The sequence below is a fragment of the Schistocerca serialis genome, chromosome 1 (genome assembly GCF_023864345.2).
Source record: "Schistocerca serialis cubense isolate TAMUIC-IGC-003099 chromosome 1, iqSchSeri2.2, whole genome shotgun sequence".
Taxonomy (NCBI): Eukaryota; Metazoa; Arthropoda; class Insecta; order Orthoptera; family Acrididae; genus Schistocerca; species Schistocerca serialis.
Genome location: NC_064638.1, coordinates 954743576 through 954764044, shown reverse-complemented (window position 1 = coordinate 954764044; position 20469 = coordinate 954743576). Strand labels below are relative to the sequence as shown.

The 20469-nt window shown below is 41.0% G+C and overlaps 1 protein-coding gene across 1 annotated transcript in view; it reads left to right on the top strand.

The window, feature by feature from the left end:
* Positions 1–3872: 3872 nt before the first annotated feature.
* The window catches only part of LOC126412811 (ATP-binding cassette sub-family C member 5-like), a 276750-nt gene continuing 260153 nt past the window's right edge, over positions 3873–20469 (top strand). The window contains exon 1 of the mRNA XM_050082599.1: positions 3873–4284. Within this exon, the coding sequence (XP_049938556.1) occupies positions 4199–4284 (86 nt within the window). The 5' untranslated portion in view covers positions 3873–4198. The remainder of the gene's footprint in view (positions 4285–20469) is intronic.

Here is a 20469-nt window from a genome sequence, read left to right as displayed (position 1 = left end):
GTTAGGTAAAATCTCACAACAATAAGCGATAGAGCAATTAGATGAAAAGAAGCAGAAATGACAAGCATAGGCCAAACGACTTAGAAGATACAAAAAAAGTGAAAATAGAAGGAAACAAAACGAAACATTCTACACAAACCAAAAGAAATTTTAGCAGACAATAAATAACACACACATTAAAATAGACAATCCACCAAACATAACAGACATGGAACACTTCTGGAGCAACATATGGTCAAACTTGGTACAACATAACAGACATGCACGGTGGATACAAGCAGAAACAGACACATACAAGATGATACCACAAATGCCTGAAGTTATAATTTTGCAACATGAAGTCACCTGAGCAATTAATTCTACGCACAATTGAAAAGCCTCTGGAAAAGATAAAATAGCAAATTTCTGGCTAAAAAAGTTCACCTCAACACATTCACATCTAACTAAATTATTTAACAGTTACATTGCAGACCCATACACAGTCCCTGATACACTTACACAAGGAATAACTTATCTGAAACCTAAAGATCAAGCAGACACAGCAAACCCAGCAAAATATCGCCCCATAACATGCCTACCAACAATATACAAAATATTAACTTCAGTCATTACACAGAAATTAATGACACTTACAACACAGAACAAAATTATAAATGAAGAACAAAAAGACTGTTGCAAAGGAGCACGAGGATGTAAAGAGCAACTGATAATAGATGCAGAGGTGACATATCAAGCTAAAACTGAACAAAGGTCGCTACACTATGCATACATTGATTACCAAAGAGCTTTTATAGTATACCCCACTCATGGTTACTACAAATATTGGAAATATACAAAGTAGATCCAAAATTGATACAGTTCCTAAACATAGTAATGAAAAATTGGAAAACCACACGTAATATCCAAACAAATTCAAATAATATCACATCACAGCCAATATGGATTAAGCATGGAATATACCAAGGAGACTCATTAAGTCGTTTCTGGTTCTGCCTTGCTCTGAACCCACTATCCAACATACTAAATAATACAAATTATAGATATAATATTACTGGAACATACCAACACAAAATCACACATTTGCTATACATGGATGATCTAAAACTACTGGCAGCGACAAATCAACAACTCTACCAATTACTAAAGATAACAGACATATTCAGCAGTGATATAAATATGGCTTTTGGAACAGACAAATGTAAGAAAAATAGCATAGTCAAGGGGAAAAACACTAAACAAGAAGATTACATATTGGATAACCACAACAACTGCATAGAAGCGATGGAAATAACAGATGCCTATAAATATCTAGGATACAGACAAAAAATAGGAATAGATAATACAAATATTAAAGAAGAACTAACAGAAAAGTGTAGACAAATGACTACCAAAAATGCTGAAAACAGAATTTACAGCAAGAAACAAGACAACAGCTATAAATACATATACTATACCAATATTGACATATTCATTTGGATTAGCAGACCTAGAAGCACTCAATACACTTACGCGATCACAATGACACAAATATAGAATACATCACATACATTCAGCAACAGAAAGATTCACATTAAGCAGAAAGGAAGGAGGAAGGGGATTTATTGACATAAAAAACCTACATTATGGACAGGTAGACAATTTAAGAAAATTCTTTATAGAATGAGCAGAAACTAGCAAAATACTCAAAGCAATCACTTATATAAATACATGGGCTACACCATTGAAATTACATAACCGCTTCTATAACCCTTTAGATCACATAACATCAACAGACACAAAGAAAGTAAATTGGAAAAAGAAAACACTACATGGCAAGCACCTGTATCATCTAACACAGCCACACATCGATCAAGACACATCCAATACATGGCTAAGTAAAGGCAATATATACAGTGAGACTTAAGGATTCATGATTGCAATACAGGATCAAATAATAAACACCAGATTTTACAGCAAGCGTATTATTAAAGATCCCAATACCACAACAGATAAATGCAGACTTTGCAAACAACAAATAGAAACAGTAGATCACATCACAAGCGGATGTACAATACTAGCAAATACAGAATACCCCAGAAGACATGACAATGTAGCAAAAAATAATATATCAGCAACTTGCCATACAACATAAACTAATAAAACAACACGTTCCCACATACAAGTATGCACCACAAAATGTACTGGAGAATGATGAATACAAGTTATACTGGTACAGAACCATTATAACAGATAAAACAACACCACATAACAAACCTGACATCATACTCACCGATAAAAAGAAGAAATTAACACAACTAATCGAAATATCTATACCCAATACAACAAATATACAGAAGAAAATACGAGAAAAAATTGAAAAATACATCCAACTGGCTGAGGACGTCAAGGACATGTGGCATCAGGATAAAGTTACATTATACCAATTATACTATCAACTAAAGGAGTCATACCACACAATATCCACCAGTACATCAACGCAATACACCTACATCCAAATGTATATATACAACTACAGAAATCTGTAATTATTGATACTTGTTCAATTACCCTAAAGTTCCTAAATGCAATATCACATATACTGTACAGTTAAAAGGAAGTCACGGTTGATCAAGGTCCACGTCAATTTCTATTTTTAACCAGACATAATGTCTGAGAAAGGAAAGAAATAATAATAATAATAATAATAAATAGTAACTGACACTAATAACTAATAATTGACAATAATAACCTACAAATATCTTTTATATTAACGTACACCTTACTGTTCAGTTCTGGTGGAAACTCAACAAGAGGACTCAGTTTGTAAATTCTAAATAACATTTCTGATTCGTGTCTTTCTCCATACTTTCCATACAAAAATAGGATGCTGTATGATAGTCCTCTTTGTTCAAAACATGGATTTTTGTATTTACAAAATATAGAATAAAATACCATGAGTGGCCAGAATAAGCTAGATGGAGCTGCCTCACATAAAGAAGGTTTCTTTGCAGTTCTGCACTGGATGATCAACTGATGTACAAAGCCTGCTGCAGACTCCAAGTGGGGCTCACATTGATGTTGTGCTAGTTGCTTCCATTATGAGTGGGTACTCAGAAGATGCAGCCTACATCTTAACAAGAAGGGAAAAAACAGATTAGCTGAACTGATAACTAAAAGTATGAAGGGTGAGGGAGAGGGTACTCTCACCAATGGTAAAAGTCCTGTGTGTGTGTGTGTTGGTGTGTGTGTGTGTGTGTGTGTGTGTGTGTGTGTGTGTGTGTGACTCTCTCCAAAATTTGCAGTTATTTAAGGTGCAATTGTTGCTGAACTAAGTTTTCTTAGGAACTGAAGAATGTGTTTTTCCAGTTTAAATGCTCAAAAAGATAAGGATCTAAAATTTTTGTGATTTCTATCTTAGTTGTTATTTCCTTACCATGTGTTACTTTATCATTGGGTAGCACCTGTAGATGGGCAGAACTTAATATGTTGCATCTTTTTGATATTGAGATTGAGAAAATTCACAGAAAACCATTCAACGACACTGTTAAGAAAATTACTTACCATTTTTTCTGTTACTGTATCTACGTTTTTATGGGTTGAGAGAGAGAGAGAGAGAGTAGTGTTCATTTATGGGAAAGAGATAGAAATATTATCCAAATTGTGAGATGAAAAGCTCAGTTCCTTAGATAATTCATTTGAATGGTACGCGACCATGAGAATCTTTTGAATCCCTTACAAGCATTTCTTCTCATTCTGTTATTTCAAAGTTCTAGGATGAAGTTACAGTGCTATGAAGTTGTCTGCACTGATGTTGGCAGCAATAATATCTTAGCCGTCAAGCAAAGTAAGGCCACCACGCAATATCTTTGTGTTGTTACTTTAAACGATGTAGCGGTAGCGGATTGAGTGGGGAAGTGATCTCAGAAGTTTATTTCCTTTTTGTTGGAAGTGAACTGTTTTCTGCCACGTTTGGAAGTGTGACTGTAAATACAGAACTTACGTCGTACCTTCGTAATTGTGTCATTAGTTTAACTGATCTCATCTGTTTTTACTTAGTTTGAAAGCTTGTAGACGAACATTACGGGTATATGTCAGTGTTTACGAAGAAAGTGTAAAGTGATAGAGACCTTGTAGGGCAATTTTGTATTTTTGTTTTGTGATATAACCTCTTTTATTTCGTTCTCCGTTTTATCTCGTTCTGTTGTGAAAGCCGTTCACGATGTCAATACACAAGTGGCTTTCTACTGGATCAATTTACCTAAATGTGGAAGATATAGATGAAAAACATAATGGTGATATTACGAGGTAAGAGATCTCATCCCCTGTAGAATAGAGATAAACGTCGTCTGAAGAAATATTGAAATAGCATTAGTTTGAGAAACTTTTAATTGGGATAGGTTTTGATAAATCACCAACTATTGCTTTTGTTGGTACTAAGCGAAACACGCGCCCTCATTTGTATGTTAGCTACTGTGTACATTTTAAGTATGAAGTTCGTATTAACAGTAAATACCAAGCCCAAAATAAGAACTATATTAACAATGTATTGCGTCCAATTGTTATACCTGAGCCGCGGTTCCTTGTCAAGCATCGATGCACAGTTGAATTGTCTGTCAGTTCTAATTGAACACGCAGAGAAGCGCATGCTTGGAACCAGCAGAAGAAAAGCATTCTTTCCTAAGCTGCGGATGTGAATTAATTGTGCCTTATACCCGTTTCGAGTGCTGTAGCAATAGTATCATGACAGTTTATAATTCATTGATGCTCTCAGAGGTGGCATTATTTTTCAACCTACATCTGAAGGGAATTCATTTTATTTGTTTCTTTCGAAAAGCGTTAACGAAAGATTGATATTGCTCTATCCACAAATCGTGCTTCACAGCCGAATAGTCCCAAGTTTTGATACCAATTTCGCTATTGTTGAACTGTATGGCTTCTGAATATCTCCTTTTTGTCATCTCTCTGATCAGTTCACTGTAAAATATTCATAGTATGAGTACGGTATGCACTAGTATGTTATTTCTCACATCTGGTATGTTTTAATGTGACCGTGTAGTAAGATAATATTGAACACTTTGGTTCTCTGTGAAATTTAAGGGTGAATCCTGTGATAGATTCATTGGGAGGGTCATGCCTTTCATTGTGTACCCGAGGAAATCTAGTATCATCCTGTATTTAACAAATGCGTTAACATTGCATGTTGGCCTCAGACCCACAGATCAACTTGGTGTTTAGTGTGTTAACAAATTATTGCCAGAGATGAGAGTCAATAATAGATACTGGAAAAAAATCTTCGTACTAACTATGGACTTAAATTTTTAGTCTGGCTCTGAGCCCCACAGTTTTATCATGCTTGTAATGACTGTACAGTTTTCATCATAAAAGGGATTTTCAGTAATCAGCTAGGCCTATATAGACTTTCAAACAGTCCCCAGAAGGAAGCAGAATGTATGATATAAAAGGTAGTATGAAGTGTTTGAAGGTTTAATGCACTTTAAGGAAACCTTGCTGAGACAGGTGTTGATAAATTTGCTGAAGTTACTACAAAAAAGGGAATTAATCTAAAAAAATTGCTTCTGAAACAGGTAGAGGAGGTGAGCTTTAGGCTTGGGTAGAATGTGTTAATAGTGTTATAGGAATCATTTGTCCCCCTTGTGAAACTGGAAGGGGCCTAATAGTGTCACAATGACATTGTTTAAATTTGATAGTTGAGCATTTGCTTTGTACAAGGCAATACATTTTCAGAGATAAACTTAATGGAAAAAGCACAATATATTTGAGTTCAATGGCTGCTCAACAACAGTGCTATCTGTATCTTTCCCTTCAGAAAAGCTTTTCTGGATTATGTAGATGAGTCGTCCTTGCAACACATCCTTTACCCCCTGTAATTTTCCTGGTGTAAATTTCCACTAATCCACTGTCCACACCTTCTGCATAAGTTTCTTCTTTCTCTCTCCTCCCAATTCTTGCCTTTACATCATCATCATTAGGCCTATTTACCTCATTGGCTCTGATACCTGTGTGTTGCATATCTAGCCCATATGCTTGCTGCTACCCCTTCCTCTCCCCGTCATTCCTATCTGCAGACGTGCTGCTTCCTTTCGAGCCACTACCTACCTGTCCACAACCCCTCGCCCTACTTCCCACGGTTCAATCCCGCGTCCGGCCAACCTGATTTAGGTTTCCCGTGATTTCCCTAAATCGCTCCAGGCAAATGCTAGGATGGTTCCGTTGAAAGGGTACGGCTGACTTCCTTCCCCGTCCTTTCCTAACCCGATGAGACCGATGACCTCGCTGTTTGGTCTCTTCTCCCAAACAACCCAACCCTACTTCCCACATCTTCCTCCATTAACCCATCCCACCCAGCAGAACCTCCACCCCAGTACATATGAGCACTTGGCATGCTGGGCGAACTTGAAATGACGGAATTTCATAGTTTGAACAGGATACTTTCTGAGTATTTCGGATAAGGGATCCACAGTATCTGGAGACTCGTTAGGTTTCTTTCTCAGATTAGCTTTGTATCTATATTGCATGAAAATAATGCACAGTGGTGCAAATGTCGACATTATTGGTATGGATAGGTTTATTTGGTGATGAGTTGTCTGCTGTGCACTTTGTGTTTGGATTCACTAAATGTAGTGGAAGAGAGCACAACACCCCTAAGCCGAGTTATTCTGGCACTGACAACCATCACATAACAGTACTTGTGCTGTCTGTAGATTGTTGCATTACTCTGTATTCATATTGGTTGCTGTGTATTATAGGTGTAAGGTATGTACTTGAATAAATATAACATTATTGCTCTGTAATGAGCTGCTGGTAACCTTGGGTACCTTAATCAAAATTCTCAGAAGGTATCGTAGAACAACATCTGAAGGTTTGTTGGTAGCCTATATGTAGGTGAGTTGATAGTGACAAAAAATTATAATTCTGACACCTCTGTCTTTAAGTGTAGGGCTACTATTAATAAAATTGTATCAATCTCAGGGCTTGGTTCCAAGGGAATGTTGACTACAATGTTGGAGATGAAGTGTAGCCACTCAGTTTGTAGTCCCCCTCCCCCCCCCCCCCCCTCTCCCTTCTTCTCAAATTATTTCAATTTAATTGATAGTCAACAGAGTGAATGTTGCACTTCTACAGGGCACATCCTTAATATTTAATTTCATTTTGGCAAATCCTGACTGAGATTGAGATGTAAAGACACAGTCTGTATGTGGGACTCATGAAGGAACTTTCATGATAGGTAAGAATCCTTTGGTAAGAGTACAGGATACGTACAGATACATGAAGAGGCATCCTCCCGCATCGTGGAAAACATTCTCTTCAATTGGTATCTGTGCTTGTGCTCAGTTTCTAATGTTCTATTTGTCAGCAGAATAGTAAACTTCTAATTTTGTTCACTGGTTGTTTGTTGCCCGGCATCTGCACATGCATTTAATTTTTCAGAAACATTATTTTTGGGTTCGAATGAATTGAACCAGCAAGAGAGTATGACCAAGGAAGGAGGAGACTGCAAATTCTAAAATCAGTTGTTTGGTTTGCCAGTTTGCACTCTTGTCATCTTGGTATCTTAACAAGGCATCTTATTAAACTTTCTGGTGCATCCTCTTTTGCTGGTATAGTATATAGCCCCTACTGTGGTATCATGGTGTCTTATCCATCTCTTCTAATTGTTTGAAACTGTTGAAAATTGCAACAGTAAATTACAGCAGATCCTTCTATATTTTTATTTTTGGAAATACAACCATGGAACAGTATCCTGTAACTGTCAAAAATGTAATAGTGAACTCGGTGTATTGTTTTTTGTCCCTGTTTAATATGTTGGTGTACAGCTGGATTTAATATGAACAAAGTTATACCCTGCTGATATAGACCTACCAATGTCGTAATCAACAACCAATGTATAATGTCACAATATAAAGACACTGTCAAAAAAAAAAGCTGACAAACTAATCAGACCTTCACAGACTAGGAGTTTTTTGAAGGATATGTTCTTGTTATTAATGCCTTCTACATATTAAAACCTAAAAAATATTAACGACATAAGAAAACAATGAAAATACAGTGCAAAAAAAGAGAGAAAATAAGTTTGCTGGCTTCATCAATTTACCCAAGGTAGCAGAATTCCTCAACTTTATCTACTTCACGATCACCAATTTTGATAAGGTTTTTGCCATTATTATTTCTGCTACTTCTCATTTTTTTGTCATTTTCCGTTTACTCTTAAGTCCATATTCTCTACTGTTTGTTCCATTCAGCAGATCTTGTAATTCTTCTTCAATTTCACCGAGGATAGCAATATCGTCAACAAATCTTATCACTCTGAATTCTAATAGCACCCTGAACCAGGATTTTATTTCTGTCATTGCTTCTTTGTTTAGAGACGAACACAGAGGTGAAAGATTGCTTTTGTGTCTTACACCATTTTTAATCCTAGCACTTTGTTGTTGGTCTTCCAATCATACTGTTCCATTTTCGTTCTTGTGTATCAATACAATTCCCTGTAGCTAACACTTATTTTTTCAGAATTTTGGACATTTTGCACCATTTTCATTGTCAAATGCTTTTTTCCAGGTCGACAAATCCTGTGACCGTGTCTTAATTTTTCCTCAGTCTTGCTTCCATCAGCAACTCCAAAGTTAGAACTACCTCTCTGGTGCCTTTACCTTTCCTAAAGCCAAACTGGTTGTTATCGGATCCTCAGTTTTCTTTTCCAGTCTTCTGTATATTACTCTTGCGAGCAGCTTGGATGCATGAGCTATTAAGTTGACTGGCGATAGTTCTCTCACTTACCTGCCCTTGCTATCTTTGGAATTGTATGGATGATATTTTTCCGAAAGTCTGGTGGTGTGTCAGCAGCCTCGTAGATTTTATGCACTCTCTTGAACAGTCGTTTGGTTGCCAATTTCCCATTGATTTCAGAAGTTCCGATGGAATGTTATCAATATCCCTTCTGTCTTATTTGATCTCAGGTCTTCCAGATCACTCTTAAAGTGTGTATGTAGTACTGGATGCCATATGTCTTCTGTATCGACTCCAATTTCTTCTTCTGTCATGCCATCAGACAAGTCTCCCCCTCATACAGGCCCTCAGTGTATTCTTTCCACATATCTGTTCTCTCACCTGCATTTAACAGTGGAATTTTGCGTTGCACTAGCTATTAATGTTTTCATCCTTGATTTTAATTTCAATGAAAATTGTTACGACTTTCCTGAATGCTGAGTAAGTCCTTCCGACGATCATTTCTTTTTTGATTTCTTCGCATTTTTCCTACAAGCATCTCGCATTAGCTGTCCTGTGCTTCCTGTTCGCATATTTTTTTCCTTTCCTGTGTGATTTAAGGTTTCTTTGCAGTTACCTTACTTGTACCTATGTTTGTCTTTCCAGTGCCTGTCCTGATATTTCTTACTGCATTATCTGCATCCTTAGCAAGCTACATGTGTGTCTCATTATTCGTCAGTACTTTGTTATCTCGCTTCTTTCCACACTCATTCCTCCGGACAGTTATCATAAACTTCAGTGTCTTACTAAATTGTTGTCTAAGTCTATATATCTGCTCTTGGGTATGTCTTACAATCCTTACATTCCAATATCTGAGTTTGGAATCTCTGTCTGAGCGTAATGTAATCCAGCTGCAATTTTCCAGTGTCTTGGGGTCTTTTCCAAGTATACCTCCTTCTCTTGTGATTGATTGTTGAAAAGAGTATTCACCATTACCGTCTGAAGTTCATTGCAGAACTCAGTTAGTCTTTCTCCTCCCGCCAGCTGGAGTGGCCGAGCGGTTCTAGGCGCTACAGTCTGGAACCGCGCGACCGCTACAGTCGCAGGTTCAAATCCTGCCTCGGGCATGGATGTGTGTGATGTCCTTAGGTTGGTTAGGTTTAAGTCGTTCTAAGTTCTAGGGGACTGATGACCTCAGAAGTTAAGTCCTATAGTGCTCAGAGCCATTCTTTCTCCTCCCTCATTCCTACTGCCAAGCCCAGTGGATCAACAGCTTACATGGACCTATATAGGCCACAGGAAACAGTTTGTTTCCTGGGACAAGCTAGATCATGTTCTTGATGTTTCAGAGAGGTAGGTGTATAGTTGTGGTGACTGTGATTAGAGAAAGAGAGAGAGTGAGTTAGAATTGCTTGTCTTGTCAGTAAAAGACTAGTCCACAGCTTGTCATCTAAGTGGCACAATATGGAAAACCTTTCATCAGACAGACGAACAACCCCAGATCGGGTCTCCCGTACAGTAATACCATACAATCATTTCAGTAAGAAACTGCTTTTGCTTAACATGTGCTTACTTCTGATATAATACCTTAGTCAGTGTACTTGATCCTTTTTTTCCCAGTTTTATCCCTGAATTATAGTTCAAGAATGTTTTCCAGCCACTAATTTCTTTGGATATGGGAAGACACAGGTGTCAAATTTGATGATTGTGGTGGATGTTCCAATACTTCGTACTCTTAATCACTCATATTTTCTGACTGACTAATCACCTGTTCTGGTGGGCCTGGGACCATGATGAAAGAGGGCCCCCCCCCCCCCCCCCTCCTTATGCAATCCAGAACTCCTCTTGCATATTTTTCACCCTGTTGGTCCAAAAGACTTGTGTAGTACTTCCCAGTTATTCTTTTACCAATTGAAAAATTCTCAGCGGAAGGAATTATATCTTCATGTGGCTCAACTGCATGCTACAAGTCTTCCAATGGGGCACCACTTTGGTGACTCGTGTCACAGTGAAACAAGTAGGTCTGGTGAACAAAACAAAACAGCAGTATAATCTTTGAAGTATGATGGGGTCGACAGAAGCGTCCGATCCCACACGTCAGCTTTGACCCGTGACGTAAGGGTGTTGTCGTGTGTGACGTCATGACGGCGCGGAGTTTGGTTTGAGTGTGGCTGTCTCCAGTTCTGTTTTATCTTATTTTATTTACTTTTCTGATCTGTTCGTTCTATCCCGTGAGATAGTTTTTTTTTTTTTTTCTTTTTAAGACAAAAAACACTAATCAGCTACTGAAGCATCTTTATCTTCTATGGGTTGCAGGGGTTACGACCCCTGGGGAGGTGGGTGGGTATTCATGCATGGCTGTCTTCACTTACACGTTGTAGCTACGCAAGGCGTCTAAATTTGTTTATATTTAGTTTGCCCCCTCCCCCAAGACTAATTGGGTGGCTTGGGAAGAGATGGGCAGATTAGTTCAATGAAGATCTCAGGAGGAGAGAACTAACGTAGGATCTAATGGAGAGAGAAAGGCTATACCAGGACAGTAATCAGTGGAGGCATGTTGTTCACAACGTTCCTCACCAGCTCACCAGAAGGAAATTGTTGTGATGAAGATGATGATGATTTCTACAATGATTGCCTGTACATGCTCTCATGATATGCCACACTTACCCAAGAGCTATGTCTGCATTATCTGACATGTTTCACTGATGAGTCCATCAACTCGATTCCTGTGAGTGTCATTGGCCTCTGTACACAGTCGTCCCTCTGAGCTGTGTCACAAATGTTGAGGTTGGCACCGCCGAAATGGTGGTACCAACCTCAAGATCTTCATTGGGAACACAAACAACTCAATGTTGTGCATTATTGATGTCAATACAATCGTCACTGTATACAACTTTCATTCTTGTATGGATTTCAGTTGGAGGCATGGTTTCTGTGGTTAGGGACTGGATTACAGCAGTCTGTTTCTCATGCATCTACATAGTTACATTACGCACAGCCATGTTATTAGCATTAGTTCAAAGCCCTGTAGTGGCAGAGGGCTGCAGCTTGCATCAAGGAGCAGGGAAGTCAGCAGAGTAATATGCACGACATGTAATACCTCAACCAGTAGTGAGAATACAATGAAAAATTCGGAAGCATTACTTTTCAGCCTGCCCTCTTATGTTTGAAGAACCCTTTTTTTTCGTAATGGTCCTATTGGTGTATCAGGTTTGGTTTTGGTAATGTTTTCAACGATCGTATCTATGACTTGTTGGTGGCATTATCAGTTTGTAGGCATGAATCATATTGTCTACTAATCCCAAAACAGTCCCTCTTGCACCCTAGAAGACCCTGAATAACATTACATTTAATGTGGACTCTACATATTGTGCGATTTTTATGTGTAGAAATCATTGCAAGGTATGACACTTTTGTAAGTGATAAGGGGCAGGAAAAAAATCCCAAGGACTTGACAAGGATTGAACATTAAACCTGTAGATTGTCACTTATCTAGTCAGTCACTGATTGTGAGTCACGTGCAACAGTAACAGAAACAAAAATCTATGCTCTGCAAACCACCATGAGCTCCCATGGGGCTCGCCGCTCTTTGGCAGGTTCGTGCATAGCTACCATGGAGCCTCAGTCTTTGCAGCATCATTTCCCCTCCCTTGGGGAACATGTCTGGGATGTTGTTGGAAATGTGTTCTGAATATTCCGTCACCCATACCAGAACAGTCTCTCCACTGTATTTTGTTCGTTCGTTCTTTCTTCATTCCCCTTTCTCTATCCTTCCTCCACTTTGGTTTTTGAGGCTCCTCTTTTTCTTCTTCCTCCCTGTGCGCCCCTAAAGGCCAGCCAACGCATAACAGGTGACCGAGTAACACGTAATTCCCAGCCCCCAGTTGACAGGTAGCGTTCGCATGTACCCCTCGTAAATGCCAGGCCAAGGGGGTATGACTGCCTGAGCTGCTATCCTCCTATGTTACTGAGTGGTCCTTCTGTCAGGTGTTTGGGAGGTGTGAACAATCACTGAAGGCTGGTGCGTCCCCTTCTGAGGGCGGCCCCCAGTTGGAAGGAGCATGCCATCGGAGACAATAACACTCAGGGGAATTTTCTCGCAGTGAGCCAAACGTCATCTTCTCAGTCTATGTCTAGTAAATGTAAACGGAATGATGCTAACGATTCAAAAACCTTCCCAGCTGCACCATGGTTCCTCTTGCTTTCACCTATCGAAGACTGTCAGTCCTTTGCTACAATAAATCCGTTTATAGTTCAGAAAGATGTTGATGCAATAGCTGGCCCTTTGAAATACTGCTCTCGTTTATGAGAAGGCACTTTGCTTTTGGAGACTACAACAATTGCATACAACTTTGCTCCTCCACAGCTATCTTGTTTGTGTCGAGGTCTATCGAGCACTCATTTCTTCCCAGGGTGTTATTTACACTAGGCTGCTTCATGGTCTGACTGAGGCAGAAATCCAAACATAACCTCTCTGATCAGGGTGTCTTTGCAGTCCATCAGCTGATGAAAAAAGTAGATGCACCGTTAGTGCCCACACACACTCTTTTTCTCACTTTTGATAGAGTGGTCCTTCTGTCAAAGGTCAAAGCAGGCTATGGAGTTATCATGGTACAACCGTACATTCCGAAGCCAATGTGTTGCTACCGGAAGTCAAACAAAGGGAAATGTTCTTCTCCTTCGCCGACTCGCAGATTCTTTTGGACGGTGTCACCATATGGTACGCTCGCCTGGTCGACCACCATTTTGCTGGTGCGCACTACCAACCGTTTTTCTGGCCTGGGCTCCACAATCCAACAGAGAGACAATGCCGATGTCTCTGTAGACCTCATGGAGCAGGATCCTCCAGCCTCTGTGCCCTGTAGCAGCATGTCTTCTAAGGCTGGCACTCGACAGCTGCCAAGGTGAACGTCCCTTCATTTATTCCTCATCGTGAATCTCCTCCAGTGGAACATTCGTGGCCTTCAATCCAACAAAGAGGACTTACGGCTGCTGTTGGAGTAGCAGCGTCCGATTGTTCTTTGACTCCAGGAAACAGAATTACATCCTCGTGACCACTTTGAGCTCACGAATTTCTTCCTGGTCTGCTTCGACCTTCTAGCTACCACTCCATTTCTCTCATCAGTTGTGTTTGGAAATTGATGGAATGTATGATTCATGCCCTGCTGGTATGGTGGCTCGAGTCTCATAATTTACTTACCACTGCACAGTGTGGATTTCAAGCACGCCGTTGTGCAGTAGACCATCTTGTCACTTTGTCCACCCAACCCATGAATGGTTTTCTGCAGAAATTCCAGACTGTGGCTGTGTTTTTCGATTTGGGGAAACCCCTGGACAACTACTGGAGACCGTTATACCACTGTGACTTTCGCCCCAGCAGATAAGCGTGCCATTTGTCTGCCATGCTTGGCCACCCATCTTATGCCTCCTCCTTGTATGACTCCTTTGATCACCAGTATGGGGCACATCACTCTTCTCTGTTACCTCTTGGTGTTTGCTTTCGGCTCTTGCTCTGGCAGTTTAACTTCACACTACCTGTCGTATTCCCAATGGGTGTGAACTGTTCACCGTCTTGGCTTTGAGCAACAGGCCGTGTTCACCTTGGCCTTCATTCATTTCCTAAGGACACTCCTCCAGGCTCGCTCTATCACCTTCAGTTTCACGACCTTCGCACAGAACTTCATGATAGTTCCTTTGTGTACACTGATCGCTCTTGGACTGACCATGGTGTTGGATGTGCCTTCGTTATTGGCACCAACGATTTTAGGTATTTGCTACCAGAACACTGCTCAGCTTTTACAGCAGAGGACTTTGCTCTGTATCAGGCTACGCAGTACTTCCTTAGGCACAGGCTCTCCAATAACATAATCTGTTCTGACCCTCTCAGTGCCCTTCAGAGCCTCTGTGTGCTGTACACCACCCATCCTTTAGTGTAACGGGTCCAGGAAAGCTGTCACTTGCTCACTCTTGATGGATCCACTGCGATGGTCATGTGGGTTCCTGGCCGTGTTTGTCCGATGGGAAATAAGGCTGCTGACACTGCTGCCAAGGCTGCAGTTCTCATACCTCAGCTCATTAGTTCTTCCATTCCCTCTGATGATCTCTGTATTGCTGTCTGTATGGAGGTGGTTTCACTTTGGCACCACCACTGGTCTTCCCTTCATGGGAGCAAGCTCTGGGTTATTAAGCCTCTCCTAGTGACTTGGACAATCTCCTCGCAGCCCTCTTGCCCCACTTGCCACGAGGAAATCGTGTGTTGTGTATTGGGCAGTCTTTTTAGCCGTTGCCATTTGTTAAGTGGTGATCCCCCATCACTTTCTGCTCATTGCCCTTGATGGTTCTCCATTTCCTAATCAAATGCTTTTTTTTTAACCATTTATGTTTCCTGTCCTCTGAGATATTGGATGTTTTAGTGAATGATGTGTCGATTGTCAACCGTCTTTTACTTTTTATCAGCTGTAGCAATATGGCAAAGGACATTTAATCTTTAGTTCAGGACCTCCATTGTCTCTCTGGCATATTTTATGAATTTTTCTCAATGTCCCTGTTTTTAGCTGTCTTTCCTTCTGTCGGTTGGGCTTAATGTGAAGTTGTTTTTAACTCACCCCCCCCCCCCCCCCCCCTTCGAGTTCTACGGCTCTGACGTGGGCGCATATGATTTTTGTCGTTTTTGTACAAGAAAACAAAATGAAACAATATAACTAAACAAGCTGCTGTTCATGAATCTTGTCTCCCATCTGTTAATCCAAATTGGTAGAGGTTCCAGACTGATGGATGATACTCATGAATTGGTTGAATAAATGCTTTGTAAGCCTCTTCTAGCATGGATGTATTACATTTTATTAAGACTCGTCCTAAGGAACTCAGTCTGGCATCTGCTTTTCTCTGTGTTTGTTTTATGTGGTTATTCTGCTTAAGGTCACTCTGGATGGGTACTCCTAGATGTTTTATGACAATTACTTTTTCCATCAGTTTGTCATCAGTAGTGTAATTGTAGAGTAGTTGATTTCTGCACCTAAATATGTGCAATATATTGCATTTATTTACACACTGGGTCAACTGCCTGTCCGTGCAACATCCACCAATCACTTTCAGTGCTTCCTGCAGTTTGCTAAAGTCTTCTGATATCGCTACCTTCTTATAGGTAACCACATCATATGCAAACTGACTTGTGAAACTTCTGGTGTTATCCACTTGATGATTTGTGTGTACTGTGAACAGTACTCCTGAAATTACCTTTATGTCTGCTAATTTTGTTCTGTTATGAGTGATGTATTGAGTTGCATCTGCAAGGACGTTTTGAATTCAGATCCAAATACTAACACAATAATCAGTAATCCCGTATTTTTTTCACTAAATGACAGTGCTAGACTGTAATGAATGCCTTATGTTGTGTGGAACCTGATAATGGAGCAGTAGTCTTCAAAACCATTGTTCTATTTAAATATCATTTCTCAGTCTTATCATGTTATCCTCAGTTGTGGCTGGTCTTCAAATCACACTTGATGAACTGTTGCTCACTTATGCAATAACTATGTGACAATTTCGTAATCATACAATTTATCAAATTCTTTTTGCTTAGTAGGGGAATTGACCACTTGACAAATGCACCTCAGAGTCCTCTGCAGGGACCTCCACTGCTTAACTGCCTTAGAATATGCTCCCCATGTTGTCTTGCACCCCCCCCCCCCCCCCCCCCCCCTGCTCCCACTTTGTTAGTACCCCGACCATGAATTAGGAGCACTCTGTTTCAAGGACCTGAAGTTTTAATCACCTCTATGATTTTTCGGTTTCTGTTCCTTCAAGTTCTTCATCAAGCATATCAGGGTACTGCTGCCGTTTTACACTGTCGGCTCTAAATCCGTGAATGAATGAGATGGGTTATGCTTTTACATCTCCTGCTGGTCAGGAACAACATTTGTTGTTTGAAACATGTAATGTTTTTGCAGCAGAGCTTGTAGTCATCAACAGAGCCCCTTGTATTCAGACTTCCCTTGAATTCATTTTAATTTATAGTGACTCAATGAGGAGTCTCCAGGCTATTAATCAGTGTTACTTTCGTCACTCTGTGATATCTGCTATTCATTACCTTGGCTGTGACCTTAGTCATACTGCCTCCTGAGTGATCTTTTTCTGGGTTCCAAACCATGTGGGTATCCAAGGGAATGAAATGCCTGACCCTTTTACTAAAGAAGTTATTACTACCCCAACATTCATTTTGATCATCCTATGCGCAAATTTGAGGTTGCTAATAAGACCTATCCTCAATCAGAGATGAAAGGAGTCTGTTATCCTAGCATCTTCACAACATTTATATAAGATAAATCCATAGATTAGTCTTATGTAGTAAGGCATCCGTACATTGTGGTTGTGGAGCCTTGCAGACAATAGCTGACATTGTAGTGGAATGCCTCCTCATTTTGTCTATCCATGCTAAGCATGTTCCTTTAGTTTCCTTGCCTCTAATATTGGCAGATGAGGTACAGGCAGTTGAATGGGGTCCTTGTTTTCTCAGGGAATGGAATTTTAATTCTCAGGTACATCATTTTAAACTTTTTTCAGGGTGAGGTTACGCCCTCTCCCCAGGGGACACACAAGTCTTTTTGTCAGTACATGCTTCGCTGACATGAGTCTCAGCCATTGCATTACTACTTCCCTTTCTGTCCTTCAAGCCCATTCTTCTTCTATTGTGTGTCCCTTCTGCCTTTTCATTGGATTGTCTGTCCGCAGCTCGTGGTCTAGTGGCTAGTGTTGCTGCCTCTTCATCACAGGGTCCCGTGTTTGATTCCTGGCTGGGTTGGGGATTTTCTCTGCTCGGGGACTGGGTGTTTGTGTTGTCCTCATCATTTCATCATCATTCATTGCAGTGGGCAGATTGGACTGTGTCAAAAAAAATTGGACTGTGTAAAAAAAAAAAGGACTAAATTGGACTGACAAAAAAAATTGGACTGTGTAAAAAATTGGGCTCCCCTAAAGGGTCAGTATATGCTTCATTTGAGTGGACTGATGACCACGCAGTTGAGCACCCCACACACCAAACAAACATCATTGGATGGTCTTCGTGGTACTGACCATGCTTGGATTAGGTTTCTGATTTTGGACATAATATATTTTTCCTCTACTGGCACTTAACACACATTTTCATCCAAAACTATGTGGTCCCCAGTGTTGCGTTTGACCAACCATTCCTCTTCCAGATTTTACAGATGTGCATATCGGGCAGGGAAGATTGCCCAATGTAGTCTATGTTCCACATTTGTGTAGGTCTGTCTTTGCACCCTTTCTTTCTGGCAATGGTAACACACCCAAATCCCAACATGGTAGCCATCCCATTGTGGGTGGAGGGGGTCGTCAAGTATCTGCACCATGGTAGCCCCCTGAATACACCGGGATAACACTGTTCGTGCCTTTGCTGTAAATTCCCCACAAATGCCAAGGAGTATATGTCCGTCATGGCTACGGCTACAGTGACATCATCTTCTGTAGCAGCAGTACCCTCACTAACCCTTTCTGCCTTCTGCATTGGGCCCTCGGGGTGTTTATACCAACTTCCTGGTGGTTGGGGCCTCTTTTCCTACTGCTTCCCCCGCACCCACTTTGGGAGCTTCGACTTTCCACCTGTTGGGGATGTCAGTCCCCAACCGCCAGCCGGAGAAGTGTCACCCTCCTCCATCCCTTGGGGCACTCCTCTCCCAGGTTCCTGCTGAACCGCAGCTGTATACGAGCTTGTGGCTCAAGGAGCTGCAGGCTGCTGGTCATAGGATTTCGTTTCTCCTCTGTTCCTGAAACTAAGACAGAAAAGCCCTCGCAGAAATCGAAATTGGCTAAGAAAATGGACAAGTCGTAGTTCCCCAAGGAGGAGATACCAGTGGCTGCCATGCCATTGGACTCAGCATGTTCCACCTCTGATATAGAGGTGGAGTTCCTGGTGGCCTCAGATCTCGCCCCCCTCCACACACACACACACACACACACACACACACACACACACACACACACACACACACAAAAATCTGATTCAGAATCTATATGTATTGATACTGTATCCTTGCAACTGCTGGCAGCAGGTGACATGCTTCCTTGACCTGATTGCCAGTCTCACGTTCTAGCCATTTTCAACCATATCGGGAGTGAGGGCGAGTTTCAATCTCAGTGTCAAGAAAGAGTGATAGTCCGGGTACTGGCACTGGGTAAACATCTCCTGAGATAGATAGGTATCACCCATTTAACTATGTAGCCTGATATTCTCTGCGAGTTGCTTGAACATTGGTGAGCCCACAGCTCTGTTGATACCACGAATCATGGGGCCTTTTGGCTCCATCCCATGGTAATTTCTGCCAAGACTGTTCAACAGCTAACAATTTGGTCTCTCTGGAGTCTGCTATCCGGAAGGCTTTTGCCTGCTGATAACACCTTACCACTGTCTTCATCTTTGACTTGCAAAGGATTTATGACACCATATGGTGTCATCACATTCTCGTTACCCTACATAAGTAGGGTCTCTGGAACTTTTTATCATGTCATAATTTCCAGGTTCAAGTTGGTGCTTCAAGTTAGTGCCTCACACAGAACTGCCTGCCCTCCATATACAAGAGTTCGGGGTTCCAAAGAACTGTATTGTGGATGCCACATTTTCTATGGCTTTTTGTGGTCTAGCTACAGCGATAGGATCTAAAGTGACTCTGTCCTTGTATGCTGATGATGTTTGCTTCTATTGTTGCTCTTCAACTATGGGTGTTGCCAAACGCCAACTGCAGGTTGCCATGTGAAAGGCGAAGTCCTAGCCTCTCACCCATGGCCCAATTTCCAGCTGCGAAGACATTTGTCATGCTCTTTCATTGCCATTGTACTGTCCATCCACAACCAAAATTCTACATCGTTGCTCAGTGTGGTGGACTCTTATTGCTTTTTGGGAATGGTCTTCAATGCCCAATTCATGTGGCTTCCCCATCTTCGCCAAATTAACCAAAAATGCTGGTCACACCTTAATACTCTTTGCTGCCTCAGTAACACCAGCTGGGATGCATATCATTCTACATTTATGTGGCTTTAAAAAGCTCCCGTCTTGATTATGGGATTCTGGCATATGGATTGGCATTGCCCACTGTGTTGCAAATGCGTAACCTGATACATTACTGTGGGTTCCAACATGCAACAAGTGCCTTTTTGGACTAGCTCTGTGACCAGCCTAGTCGTGGAGGCTGGGGTCCTTCCACCACGGGTCAGATGCCAACAGCTGCTGCTTAGTTATGTGATACGCATTCACTGCTCCCCAGATCATCTGAACTTCCATGTTCTTTCTCCTGTTATGGAGTTCCACCTCCCACAATACAGGCCCAGGACTGGAGTCACAATCACAGTTTGCATACAGTGTATTTGCCCTGAACTCCAGATTGCCCCATTGTTGCCTCTTGTGAGGGAGCAATCACATATGCCCCTGTGGCGTGTACCACACCCTAGGATGTTTCTAAACCTTTCCTTTGCACCAAAAGACTGTTGACGCCATGGTTTTTCACTGCCTGTTACTGGCTGTCCCTGATGCATTTCCAGGTTCAGAAGGGGTGGCTCGATGGACGACGGATTAACTGGGTTTGCCTACGTACACACTAGGTGTAGGGAACTACACTACCCGCCATAAGTTTGGAAACACCTAGTAATTATAGACAATGGAAAGGAAATACAGTAGAAAAATCCATTTTGTTGTTTTCCAAATGTTTATTAAGCTCAAATAATACACAGGAAGATGCAACAATTAAATTTTCGATT